The 14,619-nt window shown below is 34.4% G+C and overlaps 1 protein-coding gene across 1 annotated transcript in view; it reads right to left on the bottom strand.

The window, feature by feature from the left end:
• VWA8 (von Willebrand factor A domain containing 8) overlaps positions 1-14,619 on the bottom strand; it is a 388,865-nt gene that overhangs the window by 290,647 nt on the left and 83,599 nt on the right. The window contains exons 10-12 of the mRNA XM_024569321.4: positions 9,220-9,351; positions 7,201-7,335; positions 7,039-7,116 (exon numbers count right to left, since the gene is read on the bottom strand). Of these exons, the coding sequence (XP_024425089.3) occupies positions 7,039-7,116; positions 7,201-7,335; positions 9,220-9,351 (345 nt within the window). The remainder of the gene's footprint in view (positions 1-7,038; positions 7,117-7,200; positions 7,336-9,219; positions 9,352-14,619) is intronic.

Raw genomic sequence — 14,619 nt, 5'->3', positions numbered from 1 at the left:
TATCGCCTAAATTATATATATGTTGGATTTTGGGGGTGTGTGTATGTGTGTGTGTGTGTGTGTGTGTGAAAGTGACAAGACACTGGACTTTTATTTAAGTAATTACAATCTGTATAACTGCTTCTTCATTTGACTTCTACATGAAAGAAGTAGCTTTCCTGTGCATTTAAAGTATGAATTCAAATAATTAGAGAGGCATTATAAACTGACTTACACTTCTCTTCTGAAGCTGTAAAATATAAACAAAAAAGTATGTGGCATTTTTATATAAAAATAGAACACTATGTGAAGATTTTAAATGTGATAAGAAATTATACTAAAAAGTCTTTATGACCAAGTTATATTTATTTCATTATTTATTTTTAAAATGAAGAAATGTTATTGTGATAGGCAATAATTACAATGGTGACTTACAATTAGTTGGGCATAAAGTTGAATAATCTTTTCAAGTAATGGTATTACATTACAGAGAATCATCCATACTCTATTGTTTTCAGTAAAGTATATTTGGGAAGCCACTTATTGCAATAAAGGTTATACTTTCTACCTTTACAATTTAACTTATAAAATTTCTTGTTTGTGCAATTGCCATATTAGTACACTGATGAAACTTATTAAGATGACTATTTCATACATGGTGTAATATTTGTAATTTTGCAATTACAAGTAACAACATAATGCATTATAATTTATCTTTTACATTGTGGCAAAGAATACAATACATAGTTATTTGTCCTCTTATAGCATGTCTCTGATATTATAGGCAAGAAATATGAAATTATATTTAATAAAAAATGTCCCTTCAAATTATAAGGAAAATTTTATTCTGCTTTTTAAATTTTATACTGTACTAAATTTTATACTCTGATGGATCAAAATAAAATTTAACATGTATTCTACATAAACGAGGCAGGAGACAAAGCAACATCATTATCAAGGAGAAATTGAAAATGACATGAGATAGAAGCCTCAGTAAGCCTGGGAGTTGAAAAAATTACTAGAGTCACCATTTAAAGTTCTTATGTGGTGATGATACACATTGTTCTTTGAAAATAAATCTTATTTTAAAAAATCGAAAGAGTTGAGGTAAGTGAACTCTTAGATAGCCTTCTGAAGGTTATTACAGGTGGAAAAGAAAAGTTCTAAGAAGACAGAAAAGATGACAGATTGTAGCAAAACAATTTATCAAAAAACAAGAAGAGTTACAGAATTATCTAGAAAGCCAGGCTCCAAGGTGGAATATAAACCACTTAAATGAATACAGATATCCTGAAATCTTGATGAGAGAAAAGTGCAAAAAAGCAAGGCAAAATGAGAAGCAAGTATAAATCCAAGACGAGGCAGTGAAAACAAATAAGAATATAAGAAGCAAAGCTATTTCCACTCTATTTGGATAAACAGGAAGACATACGGATTATAGATTAGATTCAAGAGGGAGAAAGGTATTTGGTTTGAATTTAGCTTTGGGAAGAAAATCTTAGCCAAGGAGTCAAAAATGATCCTAAGACTTCAACATGTTTTAGACAGTGATTATTTTCATTACAAGTCCCTTAAATTTATTTATTCTTAAATTATGATAGGAGTTGACTTGGTCTTTAATCCAACCAGTACTTAAACAGAAGAAAAAGATGTTAGATCTGGGGCTGTTTATGGTATGGAAAGAAATCTGGAAATATGCCCTTTATCTGGTTGTAAAGGAAAAGAATAATAACTTGTATTTCTTCAATTCTATGAAATCACTGGCTTCAACACTAAAAAAAGAATAACCAGACAAAAGAATCTGACATGACACTTGAGCCAAACAACTTAAGATTTTTATAACCTATTATAAAACTTATTTTATGTACTGCCACAAATTTGTATTAAGATTCTGTTTTTCTTCATATGAAATCCAGGTCTAAAAATAGTCAGGTCTAAAAATAAGGCAAAACCCACAGATTAAGTGTAGATTTACACATATACAAGTAACAGGGAAATCTCCACATCTTCTAGGAAAACAGATGTTGGGTTACTTATTCCCACTAAATTCTCTATGTTGGGTCAAACTTCTGGAAACTCTTCATTAATATGGACTGTATTATTATAAAACGCAAATCAATTCTTTAATTCCATTAAATTATTTCCTCTGCCCAAGAGAGATCAATGAACTCTACTAATAAATATGAAAGTGTGAGCAAAAAGAGTTTTATATTTGGTCTCAGGAGCTTGGTTTCTATCATGAACACCAACTGATTAACAGTTTCAAAATCTCCAAATGTCAACACAGTATCTAATATGTGCTTTGATCTAGATCCATGAAAAGAAGACATACAGAGAGAGAAAGAGAAAAACAAACTCACTTTAAAATAGGTTACTATGCTGGGGTGGGGAGAAAAGGCAGAGAACTGTACTTTAACAACACTAAAATTTGAAAAAAAAATAGGTTACTATTATTATTTCTCTATAACTTTCTGAGTCCATACTACTGAAAACCACTGTTCTACTAGACATTTCTCTAAAGATTGATGCACAGAAAAGTAAAATTAGAAAAGGGGCTTTCAGAATATGTGATTAGTTTGCTTATCTCTGTATCAGTTTTCGCAATTCTTGCAGGGCATTTACAAGGTAGACAGTGTATATGCGGAAGATGGACAAAATATTCTTATGAGAAACTTAAGTGCCTTTCAATTATCATTACCCATGTTTTTCAGATAGAGGATTAATAAGATATGACTAAAATGACGTTATTCTGTGGAGAAACTAGAAGAGACTGACTTTGTATCTCAGAATAGTATCAGGAAATAAAATGGTCTGCCATCAGCTTTAATAGTAGGTAGCATCTTCCTACCTCTGTTTATCTATTAACTGAATGGGAAAATAAACAAATAAAATAAAATAATATTGTGAGCTCATTGTCCCTCTCCAAAAATATATTGAAAAATATGTTCTCAGCCTCTTGCACTAATTGTTTCACATGTAAAGATAACATTCTCAATGGCAAGATACGGGGGTAGTTTTTCAGTGGAGCTGAGAGATAGGAATTGATGGGTATATACATACTCTCTTGCTGGGTTCTTCTTCTAAAGGATAGCAGAATGAGGTCACCATCACTATCACAGCTCAAGCATATGATCCTAAGATAGTCTGCTATTACAACATAAAAATCACTGTAAACTTACTATAGAAATCTGACACGGAAACAGGACTATCTGGAAGAAGATAAGGCATAATGTCCAGCTTTCCCTAGAATGAGAGTTTTTATTTTCATATGAAGAAAATAATCATATGTATAAATTTAGAAATACTACTTCTAATAAATTGGGATAGAGTCAAAGAGAAAATAAATATTATCCTCAAAAGGTCCTTTCAAAATAATTTCAAAGCAGTGGCTCTTGGGCAGGTTAATTATGTTTATATTTATCCTTGATGTATAAGTAGAATATGATATATTTATAATATAATTTAACCTATTTTACAACTATATTGATGATTTGCCCCTCCCCCCCATTATCTGGTAGAAAAGCATTTTCACTGGAGAGTATATAGTTGATGTTTAACAGCTTGGTGAGATAATAGAATGCCATCCTCGGGTCACTTCTAAAATGAGTTGTGGAGGGGAAGGGCAGATGAACTATACACAGTGAGCTAACCACCTGTCCTCTGACCTCTGACGAAGATACCAAGAGGGATTGTACTATAGGAGGGCAGGGTATTCTTCATGGCATCTTCCATAAACTAAGTTCAAGATATTACCCTCCCCCAATTTCCTGATTTCCCTTTTAAAAATCCAATAGACCTAGAATCAATATATAAAAATTATTTTCAAAAATATTTTCAGTGAGTTCCAAGACTTGCCACCTTCTGTACAACACAGAAATTTATTTTCTTTTCCTTATATGTTATCTCTCAAGATTCAGGGTAGCACTCCTACTTTAAGTATCTTCACCTTAATTCATATTCTTCATGATTTCATAATCTCAATCATATGCTTTTTCATAGCTTTCATCTTTTACAGTCATACAGTACTTCTTAGTAAAAATTTGAACCTTTTAAGTCCTCAAATCAGTTAATTATCTACCTACCTTTACTTATCTTTCTTGAAATAAAAACTGAGCAAAATAATAGGCGTGTAGAGCCACCATATTTTGTACAAAGGCAGGATGCTTTCTCCTTTCTTTCCAAAATTCTTTTTAATGAAACTCAAAATCCTAAATAACTTGGTGCTCTGAATGAGCTAAAACTATACAGAAGAAAGAGAAAAAATAATTTTAGGGAGAATTTTCCCATATCTTTATAATAGATTCTTTTGCTTATAGCACAAAAGTTACCAGTACCATGTGATTACAATTCCTTCTAAATTCTGCTCAATTCAACCAGTAAGCACAAAGTTCCTTAATTCAGCATGAAGAAATCTTCTCAACAAAGTCATTTGAATTATGAGCTATTAACAAAATTTTCTATGATCTAGGGTCACAACAAGTAGCTGGTTTAAATGCCACTTTTAAAAATGAGAACATTTGATTATAAATATATTTAGTGTCAATAAAAATAAAAATGTTTACCCAAAGAATAAACTAAAAAACAAAAAATCCATCCTACAATGTACGCACAGTATCACATCCACTTCCAAAACTGTTCAAAGAATAAAAAGACTCTTCTATAAGTAAAAAGATACCAAAAAATAACATACAGAGTCAATAAATTAGCAGGATAAAAGTATCTTAGGAGATATCATTACAAAAAAATACACGACAGAAAATTTCACTCTGTAAAAACACAGACGGTAAGTTTGCTTTTTCATCATATTATATACAAAATATATATCCACCAAAATAATCTACTTAAAAAAAACAAAAGAGATACAGGACTTATACACTGAAAATATAAACCATGTTGAAAGAAATTACAGAAGACATAAATAAACAGAAAGACATCCTTGTTCACAGATTTTAATATTAAAATGACAATACTACGTACCCAAAGCAATCTATAGATTCAAGGCAATCTCTATCAAATCTGAAAAGCATTTTTATTTCTTAAGTAAAAAAACACATCCTAAGATTCATATGAAATTTCAAGGGGCCCTAAATAGCAAAGCAATCCTGGAAAATAAAACAAATATGGAGGGCTCACACTTCCTGACTTCAAAACTTAGTACAAAATTATAGTAATGAAAACGGTATGATACTGATATGACAGACATACAGAACAATGGAATAAAATAGAGAACCCAGAAATAAACCCTCCCATATAAGGTCAACTGATTTTAAACAAGGAGGCAAACCCCATCCCATGGGGAAAAGATACTCTTTTCAGCAAATAGTGCTGGGAAAACCAGATATCCACATGCAAAAGATTGAAACCGGACCTTTACTATACACCATATACAAAAATTAACTAAAAATGACCAGAGACCTAATTATAAGACCTAAAGCTGTAAAACTATTAAAAGAAAAGATAGGAGGAAACTCACAACATTGGATTTGGCAATGATTTATTGTATATATTACCAAAAACATAGTCAACAAAAAGATAAGTTAGACTTTATTAAAATTAAAATCTTTGTGCATCAAAGGATACTATCGAGAGAGTGAGAAGACAACCCACAGAATGGGAGAAAATATTTGCAAATCACTTATCTGAGAATGGGTTAATATCTGTAATACATAAAGAACTCCTCTAACTCAACAACAAAAGACAACCCAATTAAAACATAGACAAGAAACTTAAATAAGCATTTCTCCAAATAAGATACACAAATGGCCAATAAGCACATGAAAAGATGCTCAATATCATTAGTAATTAGGGAAATGCAAATCAAAACCACAATGAGTTACCAGTTCACACCCATTAGGGTGGCTATTATAAAATTTTTAAGTAGAAAATAAATATTGACAAGTATACGAAGGAATTGGAACCTCTCTGTACACTGCTGGCGAGAATAGTATGCAGCTACTGTGGACTCCTCAATAGGTTAAACAGAATTACAATGTGATGAGCAATACCACTCCTAGGTACAATATACGACACGTAGGGACTCAGATACTGTACACCAATGTTCACAGCAGAATTATTTACAAGAGCCAAAATTCATCATTATATGAACGGACAAACAAAAACGGACAAATGTGTGTGTGTGTGTGTGTGTGTGTATGGAGGGAGAGAGAGAGATGTGTGTGTAGATATATAGATATACAAAAGAATATTATTCAACCATCAAAATGAAATTCTGATATATGCTATAACATGGCTAAACACTGAAAACAACATGCTAAGTAAAATAAGCTAAAGACAAAAGGATAAAAAGTATATGATACTACTTATTTGAGGTACCTAGAATAAGCAAATTCACAGGGATAGAAAATAATATAGAGGTTACCAGAGTCTGGGGTAAAGGGAGGAATTGAAAGTTATTGTTTAATGGGTATAGTTTCTATTTGGGATGATAAAAAACTTCCGGAAATAGACAGTGGTGGTAGTTACGCAACATTGCCAATGTACTTAATGAGAATGAATTGTACATGGTAAATTCCATTATACATATATGTTTTAGGGAATTATTTATTTTTCTAATTTTTTTTATTGTTGTTCAAGTACAGCTGTCTCCATTTTCCCATCACCACTTCCCCCCACCCCACCCACTCTCACCTCGCACCCTCAATCCTAACCCCCTTTGGCTTTGTCCATGGGTCCGTTGTATGTGTTCCTATGTTATGCCTATTTTATCACAGTAAAAAATAACCTATTTGGTAAATACCTAATTATCTCCCACTGCTGCTTAGATTCCCAAATGACGATTAAATGCAATCTGCATGGGTGCACACACACATAAAATGAATTGCCCTTGAAAAACAGACTTTGGCATGTTGTGCACCTTAGATACCCTAGAATGTACTTGCAAATTTCCATGTAATTATAATCGTACTCCAATATGATTGCTATTTTAGTTATTCACCTACATCAAAATTAACAGGTCGTAAGTTAAGGGAAAATATCTATAAATTCTACTGATGGTTTAAACATATGTTTATAGTCCAAGTGCTAAAATGAACATTGTACCTGATAGAGCATGATAGGTTCTATGTTGTATCCTAAGGTATCTGCAAAGTTCTTAGCGATGACTGTTTTTCCACAACCCTACAAATGGAAACACAATCATTTAACGGATAAGTCAAAACAACCAAAAGTCAGAAAACTTTGCAGGGAGGCTGCCGTTCTTACTTTTCCTCCAATTAAACATATGTCCTTAACCATGTGCGACTGCATCATTTCAGCCAGTAGTTGTTTATGGCTTAAAGTTTGTATAAAACGTTCTGATGCACAAGGTTGACTGAATGGTCTAGTTCCAGCTGGCACCTGGAATTAAAGAGAGATAAACTTAACATGCATATGTATTATCAAAATATTAGTAATTGAAAGCACATAGCTGCCATGTGAAGCCCCTACTAATTTCTTGCAGAATTCAATTCTATACTGTTTTTGATATTTCAATAGAGCAGCAACTATTTTCTCATTCACAGATCTGACGATCATCAAGAAACCTCCAAATCAATCATCCCTCTAAAATTACAGCCTCATGCTGGCAGACATTTTCATAAGAATCATGTCCTTTTCATGCTATTTATAACTTGTAACAACAATGTCACTACTTGAGAATGAAGGTTTTTGTCCAAATTTCATTATAAGTACAGAATTTAAAAATCAGTCCACTGAGACTCTCCAAAGTCACCAGTGACCTGCTGACTTTTAAAATTCACGTCCACAAATCCTCTCCCACCGTTATGTTAGATACCCACTCAGAAGCACCTGTTCTTAAAACCTCTGGCTCCCGTCCCTCTTTTATTTCCTATCTCCTCCTTAATAGTCTCCTAGGGAGCCTATCAGAAGGAGATTTCCACGGTCTGCTGAGGACTCTGAACTTGATCATAGCGTACACAACATGAACCCTAAATAATTGTAAGTTTGAAAGTGACAAGCACATATTTGCATTTTAAAAAGATCATCCTGGTTTGTAACAGAGAAAGCTAACTGGAAGGGACCAGAGGCAATAAAGTTAGAAAGCTATCACTAAAAGGAAGGAAATAATGAAAGCTTGCTCATACTTCATGCCTCTGGACATACTGTTTAAACTACCTGAAATATCCTATCATCTTTCCACTCCTGGGCCACTGGAAAACTCTATGCCATACTTCAAGACTTAGCTCAAGTCCCACCTCCTCTCTGAAACTTTCTCTACTCCTCCTGACTCCTTGTATTACTTCCTTCTCTATATCCCTATAGTCATTCTAGTGCACTTATCTGCCACTATCCTCCACCATCAGCTTGGTGAAGTCGTTCATCTGAAGAAGACAGAAAGGTGAAGGGGAAAATAACCCTGCCTAGAGGTCCCAGCTGTAACATTTCCTGGCTGGTGACCATGAGTGAATTGATTACCCTCTTTACATCTGTTTTTTAATCTAGGGAGATAATAAAACTTGCCTCCAGGGTTATTGGAGGATTTAATGCATAATATATGCAAAAAGATAAATACAGTGACTAATACACAGCAGCATTAGTAAAACTTAATATAGAGCCTGGCTCATAGTAGACATAATCAATGTTCAGTTTGATTAATGAATAAAACAGTAACATAAATAAATATTAGTGATACCACATTAAAATACACCAAAGAAGTCAATAATTAAAGTTTGGTCTGTCACAACATAAGAAGACAAGCTTTTTCTTTCCTATATTCATTTACAATTTATTTGTGTCAGGATTTTTCAAGCTGTGTATCCTGGAGACATTTTCCCATCACCTCTTAGGGTTCACAGGGCCCTCAAAGAAAGGGTTGGAGGAAAGGAAGGTCAAGTAAGGAGATGGAGCTCTGTGACCAAATAACATTTCTCTCCTCTAAAAGCTGTTCGACTAGAACAGCTCCTCTTTCAATTGTCCCATGTAGTTAAGATTTTATTAAAAAAGATTTTCCCCAAAGATGCAGACTACAAAATGCTTTCACTAAACAATATTTAACCTCATTTCCTCAGAGGTCCACTTTTGTTTTTGATAAAAGACTATCCCTGTGTTTCTCCTGAACTCCTCCAGTTTAAAGCACACATGACATAGATAAATATAGATACAGATAGAGATGTGATGCTATAAAGCCAAAGAAGAATCATAAGGGGATCATATACCCAACTTAGGTCATAAATATGGGCAAAACCAGGCACATTTTAGAAAGTATAAACTCAGATTTTTTACCTTAATGGTCACCTCTTTTTCTGCAATCCGGACAGTCACAGAAGCTTGGGAGAAGAGGTTTTCAGTCACCCTCTCCACTCTCACAATCTCTTTAGGAAGCAAAGAGCTTCTTGAATCTTGGAGTTCAAAACGCTGTCAAATTACAAGAAAATCATGTAAATTACTTTTCATTTTAGTATAATGTGGTTATTTGGAAGATTCCATCTCAATTAGAACTAAAACTCACTCTACATTATAAAAGTAGAGGTAAAAAAATTAATGAAAATTTTTCCTATCTTCATGAATACATTCTACTTACTCCAATCACTAAAGGTGGTATGAAAATAGTCCCTAAAATTTACTAAATGACAGGAAATGGAATCACTGAATTCCTGACCTGGTAGAAGTTCACAGTCTACATTTCTTGATAATAAAAAGTCCAGTTTCCTAGAAAGGGATGATGAGACTCTTGAAAACATGCTAAAGTAAAACAAGGCATTTATCAGTTGATTTCTTAAATAAACTGAAGTTAATATGTTGCCTGAAATTCACAAAACCAGAACTTCCTGGACACCATTCTGCTATCTCTGTGTGTGGTTAGCTTAACTGATTACAATAAATTATAACAATCAATCTTCCACAGTATCTGGCACAGAGCCTTTTACAGTGTAGGTTCTCATGTTTGTCAAACTGGATTTAAAAGGCAAATACTATTGATTCTTTCTCCATGTGGGCCAATTATCAACATTCTAACAATTGATTACATCTCCTCACACCAGCTAGTTTTGTAAAAAAGGCACAGAGAAAAAAAAATAAGTATAAAAAATGAGAATAGTAATTTAAAATTAATTAAATCTTATGGAATGTTCTGGATTGTATTAAACAGGCAGAAATAACCACCCCCAAACCCAGCCATAGAGCATTATCGCTACAGTGAAAGAGTTGCACCTGATTACCACTTACTCAAAGAATGACACAACCTGAAAAAGTAGACTTTTGAAAAGAAAATTATCTTCAACAACAATATTACAAACATAACAGCCCAATTCAAGCCTTTGTTTGGTGTCATAAATACAATCACTCACTCCTTTCCCCAAACTTAAGAAAAATGATCTATTAGTGCTACTATACAAAGTAAGTTTTACACTTCATACACTTTTTACAAGGTCTGTCTGGAAAAAGTGCAACCACCATTAACATAATGACAACGGTCTGTGTCACTTCAATGTAACCTGGCAGCCAAGGAGAGTGGGCTGGAATGCACATGTGTGAACAGTGATGACTTCCCTGTACTAGTCAGTGTCAGTGGGGGTGGTAGATGCAATTGAGTGAGCGTGTGTACTGTGTAGCTGTCACATTCAAAATGACTGAGTAGAACTAAGACTCTGCATCAAATTTTGTGTTAAGCTTGAGTAATCCTCCACAGAAACTATTCAGATGATTCAGAAGGCCGCAGGTATGGTCAGCTGGTGATTGTCAGCCTCATCACGACAACACACCTGCTCATGCATCACACTGCATACAGAGTTTGTTGGTGAAACATCAAATTACCCAGGTGACTCAGTCCCCCCTACAGACCAGATTTAGTGCCCTGTGACTTTCGGCTTTTCCAAAAACTAAAATCACCTCTGAAAGGGAAGAGATTTCAGACTGTTGATGAGATTCAGGAAAACATAACAGGGCAGCTCATGGTGACGGGGAGAACTGGGTGAGGTCCCACCATGCCTACTTTGAAGAGGACTGAGGCATCACTGTTCTGTGTACGATGTTTCTTGCATCTTGTATCTTCTTCAGTAAATGCCTCTATTTTTCATATTACATGGCTGTAAACTTTCTGGACAGATTGTATATGCAAATTCCCATAGTATCGCATAATTTGGTTGGAACTGCTTCCTACACTGTATTTTGAGGGAGGTTTAATAGGAAAGGAGTAAGACCTTAGCGAAGTGATTAAATTCATTAGACTTTAGAACCTAGAGCCATTACATTCTAAGACAACAAATACACGAGCTTAAAGGTATGTTTTCACCCCAGCTATAATAATGTCAGTCTAACTTGATATAAGATTGATGTCAGAGCCCTTATATTCCAGACATGAACACTAATGCCTTGAACCACTTACTATAGTGGTTATGTCCTTATAAATAATTCAGGCTAAAATATTTCAGCCAAATAATAGTAGGCTAGAATACACTAAGATAGTAAAAGAGCTCAAGTTGCAAGGTGACTTACATTGCCAGCATAGGAAATTTAGAGGACTGTTAATCAAAACAGTAATTGAGGAGTAAAATAGATATGTAATTCTTACAGGCTACATGTTCACAAGAAGTAGAAAACCAAGTTTATTTACTGTATTTTGCCATGTATAATGCACACCCATGTTTTTGGTCCAAACTTTCAGGAAAAAAAAATCTTTTGTTTTAATTTTTTAATCCAATTATTTATTTATTTATATTTAGATAGTTGTTTTTTTGTATTATAAAGGAATTTTAGCATTTATTTTTGAACATATTATGGTACAAGAAATTTTATGTAACAAATAATTACAAAACACATGAAAAGATATAAGGTATTTCAGGTATCACCTGTGTATAATATGCATCCTTATTTTTCCCTCAAAAATTTGGGCAAAAAAGTCTGCATCATACATGGCAAAATACAGCACCTTACCATTTATATTAATGACTATTTCCTATGAATTCTTGATTTTCAAGTAAACAAACAGTATCAATGTATTTTTGTTGCATTTTCTTTGAGATTATATTGTTTGAACTGTGAAGTATAATTAAATAAAAGGAAATGTAAATCACAGGAGTGTTAGTCTGCAAGGCCTCCATATTCACTCTCACAATTCCAAATCCTGTCCCACCAAGATACTTATTTTCTTCTTATCCTTTTCTAGGCTTTTGAGTACTCAAAGAGAAAATCACCATACCATGTGGTCCAGCTGCTGAACAAATATGTCAGCCTCCAGTCCTTGCTGGACTCCTCCCAAAGCCTTTAGCAACTGACATAAACCTTTACTACTCTCCACACTGCACAAGAATATAAACCTCATTAAGGCAATATCAAAATGTATCTATTTGGTTCACTCCACACCTCCAGTACCTAGAATCGCACACATGGAACATAGTTAATAGTCAATAAAGGTTCATTTTCTGAACAAATGAAATTCTTTTTCTTTCATCTTCAATATATTATCTATATTTTCTTTTATTTGGTGAAGGAAACAGACATGCAAGTCCAGGAAGCACAGAGAGTCCCAAAAAAGATGGATGCAAAGAGACCCACTCCAAGACACATCATAATTAAGATGTTAAAGATAAAGAGAGAAGTACAAATAGGTACTTACCTAATAGCTATGGGAATGTAAAGTACAGTATAGGAAATGGAGAAGCCAAAGAACTTATACACATGACCCATGGACAGGAACAATGGTGTGTGGATTGCCTGAGGGAGTGGGGAGGGCTGAGTGGATGAGGAGAAAGGGGGAAATATTGGGACAACTGTAATAGTATAATCAATAATTAAAAAATTGAAAAGAAAATCATCTATATTTTCACCAGTCCTTCTTTCCCACTGTCCTGGTAGCAAGGACTTGGCTTCAACTATAAGTAGATGGAAAGTCACTAGAAGTCTACTTTCTCCATCTCACTTTATGATAATTCTATCATGTCAGTTGCTCAGTACAATATAGGTGTCCCACCATTCCAAACCAAGGCACAGTGGTGCTCTGGCAATGTCCTTTCCTGCCTACTTCAGACCATATTTCCCTAAGTATTTTCCATCTTCTCCACAGAGTTCATCCCTTTTTCCTAAAGAGCTGTTTGTCTCCCCTCATTTCAAGAAATAAAAAGCCATTTTTTAATTCTACATCATCCTTGAGTGACCTACCACCTATTGTTTCTGCTCACCATCAAACTTATTTTACAAGTAGTATATAATCACTGTTCCAGTTTCCTCAACTCTGAGTTACTATTTAGCCCACTGATTTTTGGCTTATAATCCCACCACTCTGCCAGCAGTGCTTCTGGTAAATCCACCAATAATATCCACAAATAATAATTTACAAGTCTACAAATCTATTTGTATAATAAACTACAAATAATTAGCCAAATTTAATAAATTAGTTTTCCCATTCTTCTGTTTCCTCCTTCTCAGTCTCTTTTGCAGGTCCTTCTTCATCTTGCTGACCAGCACACATTTGGGTACTTTAGGAATAGGTCTTACATAATATTTTCCACCTACATTCACTTCTTAAATAATCTCATCCAGTTTCAGACTACAAACTGTCCATATATCCATGACCCCCAATTTTCTCTCTCCTAAAATTTCAGAGTTCTCTCCTAAACTCTTGATTCGTACATGCAGCTGCCCCTTGACATTTCCATTTGGATAGTTAATAGGATTTTATTTATTTATTTTATTTTTAGAGAGAGGGTAGTTAATAGGAATTTTAAACTCAACATGTACAACATTCAGGTCTTGATCTTCCTCCCATCTTCTCTATCTCCAACTTCATCATCCCAGGTGCTCGGTCCAAAAAGCTTGAAATCATCGTGAGTCATTGTCTCAACCCTACTTCCAATCCTTCAGCAGATCATATCGCTTCTATTTTCAAATATGACCTCAAAGCAACCACTTCCTACCAAGCTCAAAGCTTGTTGAAGCAACTATACTCTCTTAACTAGATTACTACAACAATTTACTAACTGGTTTTCCCCTGCTTTCACCATTACTCTTCAGTCTACTCACTACTTAACAACAAGAAGGAGCCTGTTAAGACGTTATAAGACACTCCTATGCTCCAAACCTTCTGATGACATTCCATCTCATTTGACCTGAAGACAAAAGTCCTTTCAATGGCCTATAAATCCCTGCATGACCTAACCTCCTTTACCTTCTGACTCATGTCCTCCTCACCCCTTCTTCACTCAGTCTGCCTCCTCAAAATGTTCTTTGCTGTTCACTGGATACCCTAGAAGTGCTCCTGCTTCTGGGCTTTTACACTGGGTATTCCCTCTGCTTTCTTCCCACATTCCTTCTTCAGATCTTAAAAGTCATCTCAGTGCGGGTATCCATTCCTCAACTGACATAATATATACTTACTTATTTGATTGATTGATCATTCCCCTTCAGTAAAAAATAAGCTCAGTGGAAGTAGACTTTTGTCCATCTTTGATTACTCCTGCATCTCAAACACAATTGTGCCTGGCTGATTGATGAGATGGAAGAAATGGGTGGAATAACCTTTTTGGAATGAATACTCTAAAAGCTTCATTGAACAAGACATGTCCAAAACATCTGAAACTGGCTATTCCCTCCCTCTTAAAACAGTCTCTCTCCATGCTCATAAGAATATTCTCTGCTATTCTACTTAGGTATGTCTGACTGCTCTTCCTCAGCCTAATTCCAAGGTTG

The sequence above is a fragment of the Desmodus rotundus genome, chromosome 13 (genome assembly GCF_022682495.2).
Source record: "Desmodus rotundus isolate HL8 chromosome 13, HLdesRot8A.1, whole genome shotgun sequence".
In the NCBI taxonomy this organism is placed as follows: Eukaryota; Metazoa; Chordata; class Mammalia; order Chiroptera; family Phyllostomidae; genus Desmodus; species Desmodus rotundus.
This window is presented reverse-complemented; position numbering and strand designations above follow the sequence as displayed.